This window comes from Carassius carassius, chromosome 8 (assembly GCF_963082965.1).
Source record: "Carassius carassius chromosome 8, fCarCar2.1, whole genome shotgun sequence".
Lineage (NCBI taxonomy): Eukaryota > Metazoa > Chordata > Actinopteri > Cypriniformes > Cyprinidae > Carassius > Carassius carassius.
In genome coordinates, this window is record NC_081762.1 from 25,970,596 (window position 1) to 25,992,260 (window position 21,665).

General features: G+C 33.3%; 1 protein-coding gene across 5 annotated transcripts in view; it reads right to left on the reverse strand.

The window, feature by feature from the left end:
- Positions 1-2,069: 2,069 nt before the first annotated feature.
- LOC132145649 (major histocompatibility complex class I-related gene protein-like) overlaps positions 2,070-21,665 on the reverse strand; it is a 56,407-nt gene continuing 36,811 nt past the window's right edge. For 2 of the 5 annotated variants that reach the window (XM_059556809.1, XM_059556807.1), the window contains exons 2-7: positions 5,497-5,763; positions 5,027-5,305; positions 3,853-4,143; positions 2,501-2,623; positions 2,291-2,332; positions 2,070-2,167 (exon numbers count right to left, since the gene is read on the reverse strand). In XM_059556809.1, the coding sequence (XP_059412792.1) occupies positions 2,124-2,167; positions 2,291-2,332; positions 2,501-2,623; positions 3,853-4,143; positions 5,027-5,305; positions 5,497-5,689 (972 nt within the window). In that variant the 5' untranslated portion in view covers positions 5,690-5,763 and the 3' untranslated portion in view covers positions 2,070-2,123. The remainder of the gene's footprint in view (positions 2,168-2,290; positions 2,333-2,500; positions 2,624-3,852; positions 4,144-5,026; positions 5,306-5,496; positions 5,764-21,665) is intronic. The other 3 variants (XM_059556808.1, XM_059556810.1, XM_059556811.1) reach the window with 3 other exon arrangements.

Consider the following 21,665-nt stretch of genomic DNA (forward strand, 5'->3'; position numbering starts at 1 on the left):
CCATAAGACATTAGGACAGATTTATGTAGACATGCTTTCTACCAAATAATCGTACAGTTAAACAGCTCTTAACATGTGCACATTTCTTTGTGGATCTGATACTCACATTGCTAACTAGATCCTGTGACAAATTCAACTAATGTTACACATTTCACCAGTAGGTGTCACTATTACCCAGTATTTATAATACTCAAATACAATTTACAAACGAACATTCATAAAACATTGCACACCCTTTGTCAACTAAATACCTTTTTTCACAAAAATAAATGACTGAAATACTTTCAGCGACAGCTACAAAGCCTATCTGCCCTAAATAATATTGAAAATATGAATATCGAATAGAATTTAGGATGAATATCATGCACAGTGGGACGCAGGCAGGGTTGGAGAGTAACAAAACGCATGTACAGCATTATGTATTTAAAATTCAAAATATGAGTAACTATTTCATTATAATTACATTTTTAATAATGGGTAATCAGATTACAGTTACATCTGAAAAGTATTTTATATTACTAAAGTGATTCTGTGAGCATGCATACATGTTCATCATCATGACACAATTCTCCTAGAATTCACACTTTGCATTCAGTTAAGAGATCCATAAGAATCATGCATGAAATAAGTTTATAAAGTCAAACAATAGCTTTATGTGCTTTAACTTGAAGTCTTTATTCTTTTGAAAATGTTCAGTAATAGATCATCTTTGACTCGGTAATGCAAGTTCATGATCCGATTCGTGAACAGATGATTCTTTTGAGTCAATCTTTTACAATAATCATTTCTTTTGTTTAACGAAACCGGTGTGGAAACCAATGGTTCACAAAATGGAGAGATCTGAAGTGCAGAGCTTGCAAAATCGCTAGCCCGACGTCGTCCCGGGGCTACAGTATTGTGTTTTCCAGTCGGGCTCCAAAGTATATCACCGCTCCCGCTGACTATCTTGAATAGTAATGTAAAATTCCTAACTTGAATCGTGTTGTTCACTCGGTTGTAGGGGTGAAACAGATCGTAGTTGATCGTTTGCACTTGTTTCTAAGCCTTGACAATTCAAGCTTTTTAAACCAATAGCGCGCATTAGGAGCTTGCTTGCACTGAGAGAAGCGTTTCAGACAATGCGCTTTTGCGTATCCTTGCTTCTGAATGAAAACATATACACAATTATCTCAAAATAATTGTCTCTCCAAGTATTCTTCTAAACACAGTCGGCTATGTCTTAAGTGAACGTATACAGTGGAGAAAGAAATCTCCTGTGCATCATTACATTAGATCCGTGCATTCAGTCTTAAAGAGGCAGCAGCCTTTAAATACCTGCTGTTCCAGTAGTGACACCTGCTGTCAAAGAGTGACATTTGCGTCTCATTCACAAAGCTAAAATCAGACCAATCTGTTTTTACTTCAAATTTTTTAATTATACAATCTATATAACGTGTATTTAACATCTTTTTTTAGATAGTAATTCAAATGGTTTACTCTGATTTAAAATAGAGCACATACAAAGACTTTGTTTAAATTTAAATATTTCTTTTAGTTGTTTGATTTTTTTTATTTGATTTAGGACTAGGACAAGTTAACAGTTCAATTTCACTAAGAAATCTGGATTCGTTTTGAAGCTTGGAATGCAGCATGAAACAGCACGGAATCCCATTCATCAAATTGAATTTATATTGATTGTAAGATTTAAATGACATACATTTTTTTTGTTGTTGTTCATAGAAATTCTGTGGAAAAATGATGTTGTTTAAAATAAAATGCAAAGAAAACAAATCTTATGACTGGTAGATGTCCCTTTTATTTAGAGTTGGAAAGCATAAAAACTAGACATCAAGTTAATATGTTCATTTGTGTTACAAACCTTAAGTATTTCAAAGTATTCTAAAGTATTTAGATTAAGTTACTAAACCTGAGTAATGTAATGAAATACGTTACTGATTACTTTTTAAAGCTTGTATTTTGTAATATGTAGTGAAATACAAGTAACCTTCCCAGCTTCGGACGCAGGCTTGTTGTTTTGAAAAAAAAAAAAAAAATTAAGAACCTGGCCACACCATCCCCTTACAATGTTTTAACAATTCGACCACTGTATACATTCATTTGATCCTTCTGGGTGGGGATGCATCTTACTCCAGAGGTCTGATATTCAGATATTCATCTTGTACAGAAGCTGAAATTAAGAAAATCTTTTGGTTGTCATTTCTTGAAAAATATTTTAATACTGGCTTTAAAATTAATTAACAAATTTAGCATAATGTTGCTAAATTCGTATTTCATAAAATAGTATACTCACATGGAGTAGGGGAGTATTCACCCTGTGACACAGATCCTTGTCCTGTATTAGAATAACACAATTAAATCAAAATAATTAGACAGTAACACTACAGAAAGACATAACTGCATATGGTGAACTAAAAAAAAAAAGTGTCTCTAAAGGACCTGAAGTGTGTATTTTTCTAATTGACAATTAAATGTAATGAACTGTACAAAACAGAACATTTACCAGCAGAATGTCTCTTCCTCCATATGATGAGTGCAGTTATGATGAGAGCAGCCAAACAAATGAACACTAGCACACCGAAAACTACAGACTGACTGAAAGATCCTGGGTCAGATTCAGCCACATCTGAAAATGTGTTAAAAAAACAAGAGCAGTGAGATAAACAACAAGAAAAGGAATCTATAAGCTGCAGAGAGATATTGGAATGTTGACAACTAGGGATGTAATGATATTATCAATATTGTGATATTACGATGGCAAAACTGTCTTGATATTATCGTGTCACATGATGATATGAAACAATAGGTCTTCAGGGCAAAAGTGTAGTTTCTGAAATATATATATTAAAATTTTTGGACCATTATGCTTTGGCACAGTATTTGTCAAACAAACTAAAACCAAAAGCACAATGTCTTAAAGCGGTGCTTGACTTTTTTCTTTTTTTTTTTTTTAGGCTTGATTGGGTTTATGGGGTGCAGTCTAACATGTTCAAAAACAAAAACAAATATGTAATAACAATAATAATAATAAATAATATTTATGTCTAATTGACCAAATAATTTTTTTTTTACTTGGCTAAGAAATAAAATACACTGCTGGACAATAACCATTTTTTTGATATACATTTTACTAATGTTTTCTATAATCAGTAAAATAGTTTATATACTACAAACACTTTTTCTATTTTTATCATTTTTATCACACAAAATATATTTTATAGCTTTTGTACCATAATTAATGCTATCTCAATTACCAGTGTATCATTCATATAAAGAGGGTTGATAGGAATTCACAGAAAAATAGGGTTGGGCCAATAGACGATGTCAACCTCCATGGCTAATAGACATTGTGATGTTGAGCTGACATATCAAGTTTTGGTTTTTATTATTATTATTATTATTATTATTATTATTAGATTTTAATTTGTTTGCCTTCCTAAAACACCAGTGTGGGTGTAATTTAGACTGAGACAGTATATAACAACTAAAACAGAAGGGTCCCATTTAAAGTTCAGGTACAAGTCAATTCACTGACTTTCTGACTCAAGTTTTCTTAGTTAAGAACATGGGTTGGAGCTCTTAATTTTGAACTCTCAAAGTGCATAAGATAGAATAATTTAACTTTAAAATGTACAAAATTTGATTTTTTTTTTCAGATTCTTCATTTGTCTATTTAATTTATATTGCAATAAATATTGTTTTATGGACTTCATATTACAATATTATCGTATCGTGAGGTTTTGATATTGTTACATCCCTAGTGATAACGGATTTGCAACAAAAAGCTAGTAGTTATCTAGTATTGTTGTTTAATAGAGTTTTGTTTGTTTAATTGTTTGTTGGTTTTTCCTTTACCAAAAATAATATCCAGTTTGTTGTCCAGATTGAGGTGCTTCATTGTGCAGTTGTATTCATGTCCCTCATGTAGCTCTTCTTCACTGATCACCAAACTCTTCCTCATCTGGTATGTTCCGTCTCCATTGGGCAGAATCTCTCCTCCTGTGATCTGATTATCATCCACAAACTGACCATCTCTGAACAAGGTCAGGTTAATGTGACGGGGGTAAAAACCAGTGGCCAGACAGCTGATCTTAAGCCCATGAGAGTCTGTGAGCATCTTCTTTACGAGTCTGACTCTTGGCTTCACTACAGAGAAGGATGAAAAGTGTTACTGTTGGTCAACTGATGGGTTTGTTCAGTCAATAAATAAATACAGTGAACGAGAAAGCTCAATGCGCTGCAACTTCATAAAACACATGCAAATAGAAAAAGCACCAGCAAATCAAAAAAACATCTTCTTCAATTTGACAACACATGCACTGCAAATGCTCACAACACAACCAAATACAGAAATGCACTGCAAATGCTCACAACACAACCAAATACAGAAATGCACTGCAAATGCTCACAACACAACCAAATACAGAAATGCACTGCAAATGCTCACAACACAACCAAATACAGAAATGCACTGCAAATGCTCACAACACAACCAAATACAGAAATGCACTGCAAATGCTCACAACACAACCAAATACAGAAATGCACTGCAAATGCTCAAAACACAACCAAATACAGAAATGCACTGCAAATGCTCACAACACAACCAAATACAGAAATGCACTGCAAATAGCCAAAATACAAGCAAATAAAGAAATGCACTGCAAGTAGCCAAAATACAAGCAAATAAAGAAATGCACTGCAAGTAGCCAAAATACAAGCTAATCAAGAAATGCACTGCAAATGCGCACAACATAAAAAATTAATAATTTAATTTGAAGTGCATTTTGCAGTGCTTTATTTGGTTGTGTTGTGAGAGCATTTGCAGCTTGCGTGTTGTCAAATTGATGAAGTTGTTTTCTTAATTTGCAGCTGTTATTTCTATTTGCAGCGCGTTGAGGTCTCAACTACCACAATTATATCTTGATTCATAAAGCATTCAGATGCAGATGCATTTTTTGCTAGTACAGCTGTCTGGGTCTTGTATGTCAATTATGATCTTTTCTATCTTAATTACTGGTTCTCTCACCTTTTCTCATCACATTGTTCTTTTCCATTTCCAGGTACCTCCGCAAGGTTTTAATGCAAACAGGATGATAAACATTTTCATACATTAACTTTACTTTAAGATGTTCGAATTGGCTCCACATTATCATCCATGGCTTTTTCATCTTTATATCATGTTTTTCAATGTCAAAGGTGAACTCCTCCACATTTTGTCCATCGAAGGCATCCCATGTCTGCAGCAGACCTGGTTTATCACTGTTCAGCAATTCACATCCAGCAAGTCTTTGATGAACATGTACAGCTTTAAACGAAAGAAGATATTTACTTATTAGTCCTCACTGATATAGTACAACCTAAAATAGTAAACTGAAAATGAATATAATGGACTTCTTACAATTACTCTCTTACATCAAAATCTTTTAATGACATAAACACATAAAAACTATGTTTTATGTGTTAATACTTATATATACTGTAGACTATAGATCTCACCATTTGCACCATCTGTGTGATTTAAGTGATTATTATGAAAAAATGCTCGATCTTTCATGCTGTTATACATATCATTAAATACAGCACCAGCATCCCTTTGCTCTTCATCATAGTATTTTGAATCTCTGTGAGAACGAAAGACAGCTTTCCATGTGGCAGAGTCATAATATAGGATTTGCACATCATCCAACATCAGCACAACACTGAACTCAGGAAACTGTGTGTCCCCAACTATATATGTTGCCAAAGCAAACAGTGAGTGAAAACCTGTAGATACACAAACGTATGACATAATATTAGTACAGTGTAGGGGTGCACGATATATATCTGCCAATAATTAATGCACATCTCGTCAGTAAAGCCGGTTCTCTAATCAGCAGTAAATACCATCAGGTGCGAGATTTCACATAGAGCAGCGCGTCCGACAGAAACGGTTCTTGACTTGAGAACGAGTCAATGTTTTGTTCAATATCTGGCTCGGCTCGGTGTTCATCTTCAGTTCTCTCTTCACAGCAGTTCAGTCAGTGTACTGTTTGAGTAAATGAATTACTCCGGGATATTGGTTTGTTTGAACTCAGAGGGAGTGTCGGCCACATTAAACAAGTTAACAGCTTAATTCATTTGTGGATTAATGCGTATTGGAGACGCGAACCGTTTAAAACGATTCAGTTTGATTTGGTGAACTGGTTCAAAAAGATCCAGTTACATCGAGAGATTCATTCGAAAACCGGATATCACTGTTACTATATTTACTATTAATTGCAGGTCTCCAAACTCCTTCCGACTACATTTTGTGAACGGTCGCACTGGCGCGACCACCGCGTCGTTCAACACATAAAAACTGCCATTTCTGTTGCATATGAGAAACATCAAAAGACTACTCGTTTGAACTGCTCCTCTATTCGAGTGTAAAGTATGGTTTATAGGGGGAGAGCAAGGACGAAGTAACACTTTTTGACTTTCTCAGTTTGTGTGCATCCACATGGGGTTAAATATATATATATATATATTTACACTTGTCTAGTATAAATATGTCACATTGTTTTAGAATAACAGTGTATACGTTTTTCTTTATTTACCCTCAAAAAATGGAAGTGAAATGTGACAACATGCCCTGTAGGTGGGGTACACTGTAAGGGTTGTGATATGCAAGTTTTTTGTTGAAGAAATTATAAAGGCTGTGTCATCTATAGCAAAAAGGTGTCCAAAAATGAAAGATTAAGTGAAAATTTGAATTAAATGTTTGGTCAGTAGCCTAAACAAGGATGTGATTGTCCTGTAAGTAGCAATCACATGGCACAGGCCCGGTTTATTTCTCTCTAAATAAAAGTGAAAGCACCCTCAGATGAAAAATTATTAATAGCACACATAAAAGAGATTTTGCCGAAAATAAAACACAGACGGATTTCACACTCTTGCCTATAATAGGATAGCCTACACAAAATAAATAAATTAATAAAATTAAACAAATATATATATATTAAATAAATTATTTCGTTATGCTTTCATGTTTAATGCATTGTAGTTGTCCTTTCGTGATCGCGATACGCAAAAGGTGAAGCTGTCTCTTTAATTGCCCACTTTGCTTGCGTGTGTGCTTCCCGCTCAGAAATTTTGTTAGCTGACTTTCTGAGACGGGGCTTTAGGTAACGTAAAAATAAGTGTCCATTTTTAATCATCATGGACATAAGAAAATGGCTCAAGAACGCAGAAACATCTACATCGCAGGGACAAGTATGTAAAGAGTCAGTGGCTACAGTTCATATTTACTAACACAGAAGTTTAGCCCGAACCTCGCGTCATTTTAATGACGATTCTCCAACATAATGTTCTCCAACATAAATGCTTTCAAGTCTGGATTCGCAAGCCGTTTGAAGGAAGGTTACAGTACTGAATATATTTGGATTAGCTTCTTACTCCTCCTCCGAATCACAACCTGTAAGTATTATTATTAATAATTGTAGCATGCTCAATAAGTATTTTGTGTAACGTTATGTGTGTTGTGTAACGTTAAGCTAGCGCAGCTTCTTGGTCTTTTGCTGTCAATTGTTTTGAACTGCTTGTCGTTGTTATTGGAGTTGTCATAAAGAATATAGCAGCAATACCTTGGTGTAATAACGTTACTGCAGCAGTGCTTTATCAATATGTTTATGCATAACGCTAACAATGAATGACTGATTGGGTGTTGATGTGTTGTCTTGGTTGTCATATTGTACAGACCCGCCAGTCAGCGCTAGTGCATTATGGGTAATTGTTTGTTGGGAGTTGATTTATGCGTTATTACAGCAATATGGTTGGGGTTTGTGTTAGTAAAGTTACGTGTGTTTATGTTCAAGTTAGGTTGGATGTTCTCGGTACATTTTCTGCCTTGTTATGTAAAAATGTGTCTCTCACCGTCATGGAGAGAGACGTGTGTAAGGCAGTGACTTTTGGCCATTCTAGGAGTGTTCAATTGAAGTTGAAGCCGGTTACAACAAGGGTATCACCACAGCGTAGGTAGGCTATGTGTGGCATGTTTTAATGTTTTGCAAAGTGAAGATTGCCGCTTGTTTACATGCTATTCTATAATTTACTGCCAGATCGTATATTGTTTAACATAACAGCAATTACAGTAGTATTGTTGTATACAACATCCCCAATTTTGAGATACTATGTTTCAGACTGATGACTGAGCTAATTCCTACGATTATGTAAGCAGCACCCTCACTATATTCAGAAGCACCTACAGTGATTTGGTTCTAGAACCGGGCCTGAGTAGTATATATTCTATACCTTCTGTCATGATGATTTATGACTTTGACCTTTGACCTTTTGACAGGTTGAACTTCCGGTGACCTTATGATGGATGGGTTGAACTTCCGGAATGAGTTCATGGGTTAACCTATGACCGTTTCCCACACATCGATCATGTGGTTTTGACAAAAAGTTTTACCCTATTGACCTAGTTAGTTCTAAATCATGGTTTTAGGAAACCCTCCCGACGCATCGATCATGTGGTTTTGACAGAAGCCGTTTGAACTTTGTGTCAGTTAGCTTGTTTGAAGTTTATCCCAGTTATACGGTTATGTGTGTGTGTGTGTTTGTGTGTGTGATTATATGGCTTCTCCCCCCTCCCATTACATTCCTGAGCAGTGTATAAATGGGATCGGTGTGTTCTACGTTTATATATAAAACGTCCTATAATTTATATAATATTTATATAATTTATATAATATAATTAATTATCATGCTAAGGTTGAAAAACATTTCAGTTATTTTATATAAAACATTATATAATTTATATATAAAACATTATATAATTTACTAAAACAATTAAAGGTTTAAAACACATTTTAGTTATTTCATATATGAGACATTCAGTTATTACACATTTATATATAAAACATTCTATAATTTATATAATATAATTAATTAAAGGTTTAAAAAACATTTTTGTTATTTCATATATGTGACATTCAGTTATCTCACATTTATATATAAAACATTCTATAATTTATATAATATAATAATTATCATGCTAAAGTTGAAAACATTTTAATTATTTCATATATGTGACATTGTTATTTCACATATATATATGAAACATTATATAATTTATATGATATAATTAATTATGCTAAGGTTGAAAAACATTTCAGTTATTTCACATTTATATATAAAACAGCCTATAATTTATATAATATAATAATTATCATGCTAAAGTTGAAAACATTTTAGTTATTTCACATTTATATATAAAACATTCTATAATTTATATAATATTTATATAATTTATATAATATAATTATCATAATTAAACAGAACAAAGAATATGGTCTATTGAGGAACCCGGATGTGTCGTTGACACAATTCAGTTAAATTCATTTCACATTAATCGTTGCAAAACATTTTCTATATTATATTTAAAACCTTTTATATCCATCTTTATATCATATCTTTTTCAAAAAGCTGTTTAATTATTTATTTTAACCGTACACCTACAGTACCACCACACACTAAAATGCTGCATGCACGTACATTTTTTTAATTAAATTTAGTTTTTAAGCGATCTGAATTATGACTACCCTATACATTTAATCATAAACCACACGTACCCTGATATATCACTATAATATCCATTCCACTATACAATTTTGTATTCTGATAAACCAAATAAACAAGCGGACATACGCATGAACATATCAAGTTAAAAAGAGACTTATCTCTATTTTAAAAAATATGAAAAAATAAATAAATACAATTATATATGACAACGTGTTACTAAACCAGAACACACGTTTTAAACAAGTATTCATCATGTTTATAAAACACATCGCAGTAACAGACATGTTACTAAACCAAACCAAATCATTTATCATACATTTTTAATCATGTATTCAACATATACTTATAACACCAATGTCTGGGGGAGGCCAAAATACCTCCAGTCACCCCAAAACCCACTCTGACTCCAGGGGTTAAAGAATATGGAAATAAATAATTATATAATGACATCATCATCCTAAAGCACTTCATTAAACAACAAAAGTATAACTTAAAAAAAAGATCACTTATTTTAAATGTGATAGCATAGTATATAAAATAAACATTTCTGATGATACATATAAAAAATATCCCTTACATTTTTTTAGACCGGGGAGAGATGTCCAAACATGAATGAAATATCCCAAAATAAAATAATACGACTTAAAAAAATAAAGTAAAATGTTTAAATCATAAACAGAATCTCACAGGTCCAAGTTGGGGTATTCTCCTGTATGTGAGACCTGAGGGGGTGCTTCACACACCCCGCGCGCGGCGAGGGTGGAGTTCCAAACCGCATGATCTAAGCCAGAGGGGTACATTATTTCAAAGTTAACATTAATGTAATGTTTGAATAATCAGTACCCTCACTACATCTGATGTAATTCATTACATCTGTTTAAATGTTTCTTAATTCAACAAAATGATGATATATATTACCTAAAATATTTAGATTTTTATATAATATTATATAATAATTATTTATATCATATCATATATATAATTATATTATATTAGATGCGTTATGCATTAATCACTTTAGATTCTTTAAAGTTCTTATTTTTTGCATGATCTTCAAAGTTTTTAATACCATCTTTCTGTCTCCCTCTCCCTCTCTCACACGGACACACACACACACACACACACACACACACACACAGACAATGAAACATGATGCCAAAGTCTTTCTGTATGTTTTAAAAACAAAGCTAAAAATATTGATTTTGCTTTAAATGTATGCTACATTTGTTTGTCGCAGCATAGACTGTGAAGTTTAGATGAAGTTGATTGATCTTTTAGAAGAATTCTTTCAGAGAAAGACCCTCGATCGTATTCAGCCATTAAAGATGGTTCAGGAGAGATGGGTTTCTGGACCCACGCATCCTAGAGATGTAATTTATGTGCGTTGCTACGGTCGTAAACCTTTCACATATCTACGGTACTTTCAGACACAGAGCAGGAAAGACATTTGCAGGGCCTCTGTTTAACCGTTCCAAAATACCTCCATTTAAAAGCAAAATTAAAATATAAAAATGACCGCCTGTACAGCTGTAGTTCTATTTTATATTAAAAGTATCCTTACTATCCATTTTATATTCTTTATTTAAAACGATATATTTAACCGGCAGTATCCCCCCAACGTGTTTTCCATCAGTTGTTTGGCCTTCGACTTTTTACGTAGTGCTTTTCAGTTACTGTAAGATCGCTTTACACTAGTGTAATGAAAGTTAACTTTTCTTAAAGTTTATAGTTGTATTTTACTGCATTCGCATCCTTCTATCCTGTAGATTGTATGCGTACTGTAAAATAACAAATATACATTTTGCTTAAAGTCAGTAAAATAATTACACCTACAATTTGAAACGTGTTTAAACACATTGTGTGTCACTAAAGCAAGGCACGCCGTCTATCGTCTTATTTTTTTTAAATAACCTGATGAGCAGCATCATCTCTTCATATAATTTATGCCCCAGAGTGCTTTTCTCACACGAGTAGAAAACTCTTTCTCTTTGGATGTGTTTGGCAGAAACATAATTTCTACATCAGAAAATTTTTTAAATGTACGACTGAACTTTTCTCATTCGACAGAAATATTATTTTCAAAATATTTACCCGGCCTATGACACTCGGTGTAAATTTTCTTACCTAGAACAGAAAACATACGCTTTGATTATTTTGTAGGCATCGTGTAATGTTAAATGGTTTACTAAAAAAATTAAAGCACCGGCAGCTGTGATTTTCAAAATGAAAGACATGTACGAGCTAAGGATGTGTCAACTATTATCATCATTTCCTTTTGACCCGGATAATACGGTAATTAATTTTCTATGCGAGTGACACAATATACAGTTCTCATACTATTGGTGTAAATAGCCGTGCTAAAACATTTATGACTATTTTTGCAGGCCAGCAGATCATGTCAAGGGTGTTTCACATCTAAGAATCACAATGTTTTGTAAATGACATTTTTCTTACACCTCGAGAGTTAACCGTATCAAGATTTTGGACGGCCGTTCGCTATTTGTCTGTCGGACCGTACGTTTTTATGCGATCTTTGTGCGGCGTCATCGTAATAGGAATAAATGAAAATTAAGAAATTAAGTTACAGTTTTTCTCTTCGAGATATTTCTTTTAGCGCAACTTCGTGTCTGTCCAAAAGGGGGATCGCATGAAGCATCAACGCAAAAATGAAGTCTAGCTGTTTTACACTTAAAACTATTACAACATCAAACGTTACACTCGTTTAAGTTTCCACACTCTTGTTGAGATACATTTTTTTATCCATAACCTTTCGTGTATTCGAGCGACCAAATCACTAAGAAAACAGTATAGCAAGAAAACTAACGTTTACAACGCATATAGAATTCAGAATACAATCGTTAAAGTATTTATTTATTTTTTTTGATTTGTAAATGATATTTATATTACTCCGTTAGATTTAGTCATCGTGTTCGGATAGCCGATGACACAATTCACATTCTGTTTTAAGACTCCTGTAAGTTCATGCTAACTCTCGCGTGGGAAAGAGAGCGGGGTGAGCGCATTCTATTCATTTAAGAACAATTATTAAACATTTGCCCAAACTTTTTTATTATTTTGAGAAAACACAACACGACGACATTAAAGAATGTTATCAGTTCCTACGGCCATCTTCTTTGATTCAAATAAAGCAACATCTCTGGTGTACGTGTGTATGTGCTAAACATCTTTGCTTTTCCACTTCTGACAGATTTGTTAGATGGGCTACCGTTGTAATACAAACACATTTGAGAACTACGATGTTCTCACTTTTGTAACGGTTATAGAAAAATGCCATACACACTTTTGCATTTCATAATTCAGTGATTTTAGCTGTAATGAGCACATGAGACAAAAATTGTCAATGTGTGACTCGTAAACATGAATAATTTTAGTTATTTATTTATTTTTACCAGAGATAGTGGACCGATCTGTTGACACGTTGTTTTGCAGTTTTCTGATGAAGAGTTTTCTCTGACCGCGGTCAAACATACACTGCCTGTTCATAGGAATTTTACAGCATAAAAATATCACCCCTACATCTAGAGCTCTTGTTCATATAGCCGATGACGACGTTCACATTTTACTCGTCGTACTCGTTTCAACATTTCCGCTTGACATTAAAGAGTAGACCTATGCGTACGCCCCTTCGGTCGTAAGCATTATCATCTACCGCGTGCTGAGATTTTTCTGCTTTGTCCACTTTTGACGGATTTGCTAGAGGGACTATGTCACCTCGTTGTAACGTGATTACGTTTAAGATCCATAAGATTGCACTACATTCACCTGAAAAGGTTATAGACATACTCTTTTATACAGGAAACGCGTATCAGAATAACAAATACCTAATAGTGAAATCCAGTATTCTAAACTATTGTGAAAGTTTTAATGCAACTCTGTAAATAGCTTTTTTTTCTACTACTGTATACATTATTGTTTGGTTGTCTTTGTACGGTACTTCAATCAATAAACCACTGTTGATAAGTCGTTCATTTAAGTGAGAGACGGGATGATTTTGACTGTTTCAGTCATTCATCGTGTTTAAGGTCTGATCCGGAAACCGCGCTACGACTGGAACTGCGCTCTGTCACGTCTAAATAACCCGTTGTTCTTTAAGAAAACACGAGGCGAGCAGTTTCTGACATCTATTAATTCACTTCATTTTTTCACAACCGCAAATGTTTTGTTTAGCATACATATTAGTTTTAGTCAGTTACATAGGCGTCACGCATGCATTTTATAGTTATTTTAAATAATTATGATAGAGTTACAGGTTTAGGTTAGTGTGGCGCCTGTAAGCGGTGAAAACTTCAAGCATCGTAGACGACGGTGTTACTCAAACAGCCCATAGCGTTATCTTTTAACAAACTAGGATAGTATAATGATATAACGTAAGAGATAAAATATTTTATGAAATCAAGCAGATTCACAGAGATATCGCTGCGTATGAACAAAGGGGTTGACGGCAAAACTAGAAAAACAATCCGCGAGGCCTAGGAAATTACACTTAGTTGGTGAAAATAAGAATGTGAAAGTCCGTTTAAACAAATTTAAACAGAAAGAATGAGCAAAGTCCTGGAAGCGTAAGATTGTACTTGTTTAGATTAGATTAGATTCGACTTTATTGTCATTATGCAGAGTACAAGTACAGAGCTAATGAAATGCGATTAGCATCTAACCAGAAGCGCGAGAATATAGTGTTTTATATTCATAAAAGTGCAGAGTAAGTAAAGCTATGACATACAGAAAGTACAGTGTAGTTGCTATATACGTACAATATCGATCAGAGTATATACAGAATATAAATATGAATGCAATGAAGGATTATATATACATTATGAACAGCAGGAACGTGAGAACGGTGGTAATAAATACAGTCGAATGAGTGTGCAAAAGTATTGTTGAACGATGTATCATACGCAAAAAAAAACAAAAAACTGTAGTGCAATGATATTTTTTGTAGAAATAGCTTACTCGGCTTGTACATTAACAACTTTAGACAGTTTATGGTGTTATAGCTTTAACCATGTGCAGTTTCTTAGCGTAATGCGATGAGAAAGTGTGTGGTTTACAGTTCGCTGCGGCATGATGAGATCTAGAGTCCGTTAAACACGGCAAAGTCAAGAAATCTCGCAATTTTAGGGCGAAAGAGTTAGAACAAACATTTGTCTATGCGGTGTTAGGCTATACTAAACTCGCGGTCATTATAAAGTTTTGTATGTTTATTTTCATTTCAACATATTAATGAACGCTGTTACAGATTTTGTCTTAGTAACGCGCAATACAATAGTTTGTTAAAAGATAACGCTATGGGCTGTTTGAGTAACACCGTCGTCTACGATGCTTGAAGTTTTCACCGCTTACAGGCGCCACACTAACCTAAACCTGTAACTCTATCATAATTATTTAAAATAACTATAAAATGCATGCGTGACGCCTATGTAACTGACTAAAACTAATATGTATGCTAAACAAAACATTTGCGGTTGTGAAAAAATGAAGTGAATTAATAGATGTCAGAAACTGCTCGCCTCGTGTTTTCTTAAAGAACAACGGGTTATTTAGACGTGACAGAGCGCAGTTCCAGTCGTAGCGCGGTTTCCGGATCAGACCTTAAACACGATGAATGACTGAAACAGTCAAAATCATCCCGTCTCTCACTTAAATGAATGACTTATCAACAGTGGTTTATTGATTGAAGTACCGTACAAAGACAACCAAACAATAATGTATACAGTAGTAGAAAAAAAAAAGCTATTTACAGAGTTGCATTAAAACTTTCACAATAGTTTAGAATACTGGATTTCACTATTAGGTATTTGTTATTCTGATACGCGTTTCCTGTATAAAAGAGTATGTCTATAACCTTTTCAGGTGAATGTAGTGCAATCTTATGGATCTTAAACGTAATCACGTTACAACGAGGTGACATAGTCCCTCTAGCAAATCCGTCAAAAGTGGACAAAGCAGAAAAATCTCAGCACGCGGTAGATGATAATGCTTACGACCGAAGGGGCGTACGCATAGGTCTACTCTTTAATGTCAAGCGGAAATGTTGAAACGAGTACGACGAGTAAAATGTGAACGTCGTCATCGGCTATATGAACAAGAGCTCTAGATGTAGGGGTGATATTTTTATGCTGTAAAATTCCTATGAACAGGCAGTGTATGTTTGACCGCGGTCAGAGAAAACTCTTCATCAGAAAACTGCAAAACAACGTGTCAACAGATCGGTCCACTATCTCTGGTAAAAATAAATAAATAAATAAAATTATTCATGTTTACGAGTCACACATTGACAATTTTTGTCTCATGTGCTCATTACAGCTAAAATCACTGAATTATGAAATGCAAAAGTGTGTATGGCATTTTTCTATAACCGTTACAAAAGTGAGAACATCGTAGTTCTCAAATGTGTTTGTATTACAACGGTAGCCCATCTAACAAATCTGTCAGAAGTGGAAAAGCAAAGATGTTTAGCACATACACACGTACACCAGAGATGTTGCTTTATTTGAATCAAAGAAGATGGCCGTAGGAACTGATAACATTCTTTAATGTCGTCGTGTTGTGTTTTCTCAAAATAATAAAAAAGTTTGGGCAAATGTTTAATAATTGTTCTTAAATGAATAGAATGCGATCACCCCTCTCTCTTTCCCACGCGAGAGTTAGCATGAACTTACAGGAGTCTTAAAACAGAATGTGAATTGTGTCATCGGCTATCCGAACACGATGACTAAATCTAACGGAGTAATATAAATATCATTTACAAATCAAAAAAAATAAATAAATACTTTAACGATTGTATTCTGAATTCTATATGCGTTGTAAACGTTAGTTTTCTTGCTATACTGTTTTCTTAGTGATTTGGTCGCTCGAATACACGAAAGGTTATGGATAAAAAAATGTATCTCAACAAGAGTGTGGAAACTTAAACGAGTGTAACGTTTGATGTTGTAATAGTTTTAAGTGTAAAACAGCTAGACTTCATTTTTGCGTTGATGCTTCATGCGATCCCCCTTTTGGACAGACACGAAGTTGCGCTAAAAGAAATATCTCGAAGAGAAAAACTGTAACTTAATTTCTTAATTTTCATTTATTCCTATTACGATGACGCCGCACAAAGATCGCATAAAAACGTACGGTCCGACAGACAAATAGCGAACGGCCGTCCAAAATCTTGATACGGTTAACTCTCGAGGTGTAAGAAAAATGTCATTTACAAAACATTGTGATTCTTAGATGTGAAACACCCTTGACATGATCTGCTGGCCTGCAAAAATAGTCATAAATGTTTTAGCACGGCTATTTACACCAATAGTATGAGAACTGTATATTGTGTCACTCGCATAGAAAATTAATTACCGTATTATCCGGGTCAAAAGGAAATGATGATAATAGTTGACACATCCTTAGCTCGTACATGTCTTTCATTTTGAAAATCACAGCTGCCGGTGCTTTAATTTTTTTAGTAAACCATTTAACATTACACGATGCCTACAAAATAATCAAAGCGTATGTTTTCTGTTCTAGGTAAGAAAATTTACACCGAGTGTCATAGGCCGGGTAAATATTTTGAAAATAATATTTCTGTCGAATGAGAAAAGTTCAGTCGTACATTTAAAAAATTTTCTGATGTAGAAATTATGTTTCTGCCAAACACATCCAAAGAGAAAGAGTTTTCTACTCGTGTGAGAAAAGCACTCTGGGGCATAAATTATATGAAGAGATGATGCTGCTCATCAGGTTATTTAAAAAAAATAAGACGATAGACGGCGTGCCTTGCTTTAGTGACACACAATGTGTTTAAACACGTTTCAAATTGTAGGTGTAATTATTTTACTGACTTTAAGCAAAATGTATATTTGTTATTTTACAGTACGCATACAATCTACAGGATAGAAGGATGCGAATGCAGTAAAATACAACTATAAACTTTAAGAAAAGTTAACTTTCATTACACTAGTGTAAAGCGATCTTACAGTAACTGAAAAGCACTACGTAAAAAGTCGAAGGCCAAACAACTGATGGAAAACACGTTGGGGGGATACTGCCGGTTAAATATATCGTTTTAAATAAAGAATATAAAATGGATAGTAAGGATACTTTTAATATAAAATAGAACTACAGCTGTACAGGCGGTCATTTTTATATTTTAATTTTGCTTTTAAATGGAGGTATTTTGGAACGGTTAAACAGAGGCCCTGCAAATGTCTTTCCTGCTCTGTGTCTGAAAGTACCGTAGATATGTGAAAGGTTTACGACCGTAGCAACGCACATAAATTACATCTCTAGGATGCGTGGGTCCAGAAACCCATCTCTCCTGAACCATCTTTAATGGCTGAATACGATCGAGGGTCTTTCTCTGAAAGAATTCTTCTAAAAGATCAATCAACTTCATCTAAACTTCACAGTCTATGCTGCGACAAACAAATGTAGCATACATTTAAAGCAAAATCAATATTTTTAGCTTTGTTTTTAAAACATACAGAAAGACTTTGGCATCATGTTTCATTGTCTGTGTGTGTGTGTGTGTGTGTGTGTGTGTGTGTGTGTGTGTGTGTCCGTGTGAGAGAGGGAGAGGGAGACAGAAAGATGGTATTAAAAACTTTGAAGATCATGCAAAAAATAAGAACTTTAAAGAATCTAAAGTGATTAATGCATAACGCATCTAATATAATATAATTATATATATGATATGATATAAATAATTATTATATAATATTATATAAAAATCTAAATATTTTAGGTAATATATATCATCATTTTGTTGAATTAAGAAACATTTAAACAGATGTAATGAATTACATCAGATGTAGTGAGGGTACTGATTATTCAAACATTACATTAATGTTAACTTTGAAATAATGTACCCCTCTGGCTTAGATCATGCGGTTTGGAACTCCACCCTCGCCGCGCGCGGGGTGTGTGAAGCACCCCCTCAGGTCTCACATACAGGAGAATACCCCAACTTGGACCTGTGAGATTCTGTTTATGATTTAAACATTTTACTTTATTTTTTTAAGTCGTATTATTTTATTTTGGGATATTTCATTCATGTTTGGACATCTCTCCCCGGTCTAAAAAAATGTAAGGGATATTTTTTATATGTATCATCAGAAATGTTTATTTTATATACTATGCTATCACATTTAAAATAAGTGATCTTTTTTTTAAGTTATACTTTTGTTGTTTAATGAAGTGCTTTAGGATGATGATGTCATTATATAATTATTTATTTCCATATTCTTTAACCCCTGGAGTCAGAGTGGGTTTTGGGGTGACTGGAGGTATTTTGGCCTCCCCCAGACATTGGTGTTATAAGTATATGTTGAATACATGATTAAAAATGTATGATAAATGATTTGGTTTGGTTTAGTAACATGTCTGTTACTGCGATGTGTTTTATAAACATGATGAATACTTGTTTAAAACGTGTGTTCTGGTTTAGTAACACGTTGTCATATATAATTGTATTTATTTATTTTTTCATATTTTTTAAAATAGAGATAAGTCTCTTTTTAACTTGATATGTTCATGCGTATGTCCGCTTGTTTATTTGGTTTATCAGAATACAAAATTGTATAGTGGAATGGATATTATAGTGATATATCAGGGTACGTGTGGTTTATGATTAAATGTATAGGGTAGTCATAATTCAGATCGCTTAAAAACTAAATTTAATTAAAAAAATGTACGTGCATGCAGCATTTTAGTGTGTGGTGGTACTGTAGGTGTACGGTTAAAATAAATAATTAAACAGCTTTTTGAAAAAGATATGATATAAAGATGGATATAAAAGGTTTTAAATATAATATAGAAAATGTTTTGCAACGATTAATGTGAAATGAATTTAACTGAATTGTGTCAACGACACATCCGGGTTCCTCAATAGACCATATTCTTTGTTCTGTTTAATTATGATAATTATATTATATAAATTATATAAATATTATATAAATTATAGAATGTTTTATATATAAATGTGAAATAACTAAAATGTTTTCAACTTTAGCATGATAATTATTATATTATATAAATTATAGGCTGTTTTATATGTAAATGTGAAATAACTGAAATGTTTTTCAACCTTAGCATAATTAATTATATCATATAAATTATATAATGTTTCATATATATATGTGAAATAACAATGTCACATATATGAAATAATTAAAATGTTTTCAACTTTAGCATGATAATTATTATATTATATAAATTATAGAATGTTTTATATATAAATGTGAGATAACTGAATGTCACATATATGAAATAACAAAAATGTTTTTTAAACCTTTAATTAATTATATTATATAAATTATAGAATGTTTTATATATAAATGTGTAATAGCTGAATGTCTCATATATGAAATAACTAAAATGTGTTTTAAACCTTTAATTGTTTTAGTAAATTATATAATGTTTTATATATAAATTATATAATGTTTTATATAAAATAACTGAAATGTTTTTCAACCTTAGCATGATAATTAATTATATTATATAAATTATATAAATATTATATAAATTATAGGACGTTTTATATATAAACGTAGAACACACCGATCCCATTTATACACTGCTCAGGAATGTAATGGGAGGGGGGAGAAGCCATATAATCACACACACACACACACACACACATAACCGTATAACTGGGATAAACTTCAAACAAGCTAACTGACACAAAGTTCAAACGGCTTCTGTCAAAACCACATGATCGATGCGTTGGGAGGGTTTCCTAAAACCATGATTTAGAACTAACTAGGTCAATAGGGTAAAACTTTTTGTCAAAACCACATGATCGATGTGTGGGAAACGGTCATAGGTTAACCCATGAACTCATTCCGGAAGTTCAACCCATCCATCATAAGGTCACCGGAAGTTCAACCTGTCAAAAGGTCAAAGGTCAAAGTCATAAATCATCATGACAGAAGGTATAGAATATATACTACTGGCCTGACATGGCATTTGGCTCCCTTTGCAGACATTTGCAATAACATGTACATAAACTGTTTATTTTGTATTTGCCTGTATTTTAACAGTGTTATTATTAACAAAATCTTATTATTATTATTAAATTAATCTAAATTATTATTACAAATTCTGAGTATGGGTCACCATACTTGGCTGAATGTCACGTCACTTTCACTTTCTTTTTTCACTTTCACTTTCACTTTAACCAATCATTATTGCCTCATTGTTTTTTTTATATATATATAATGCATTTTAAGTCATTTGAAAGTCTATTGATGGCTATAAATATTACAGTATTTTAATACTTCTTTGTAAATTATTATTTGAAGTAACAAAACCATGGTTAATTTGCAGTTAACATGCCTAGAAGAACCATGTATAAATTTCTTAAGGGAACCTGAAAAAAAAAAAAACTTTCACAGGAATGTGCCTGAAAGTGATAAACGGGCCTTGTTTTTACCTAAATGATTTATAATTTATTTTAATATATATTAAAAATAGCTGACACCTAAATGAACACATTACAATTGTTTTATGACTGTAAGTCTTTCTCCTCAAATGCTACTGAGCTTCAAATTTGCGTTTGAGCCCATGTTGAAAAAGTAGCATAATTTACACATGATTTACAGTTTATTTTAATAAATATCAAACTTCGAATTCAATTGTGCATTATAGCTGACACATAGATGAACAATTACAGTTGTTTTTATGACTGTATTCATTCTCCACAAATGCTACTGACCATAGAAAAGAGTATACGAATATCGCATGTAACTTTAGAGACGGTCCCTAAATTTGAGACGCTCGAACGTCCAACGGGAGAATGGCGCATGTTTTTTTTTTTTTTTTCGAGCAACTGAGATGGTGCCCTCTCTGGGAGTTGGTGCCTGCAGACTGCTTACTCTGCTGTACTGAATTTATGTCGTTTGGAACTATTAGATGCACGAAACTTGCGCACTGACAGACTTTCACGTGCGCTTTGTGTTTGTTGTCGCTCAGTTTCTGCTGCGGTTAAATGCACTTGCATTTTTTAATACTTTTATACGAAATTGATGTACACACAGTCAGTTATGCTTTCAGAACAGGAAAAACATCTGATATCGTAATAGATCCGTGCGTGAATGCAGCCTGTTAAACCTGTTAAATCACTT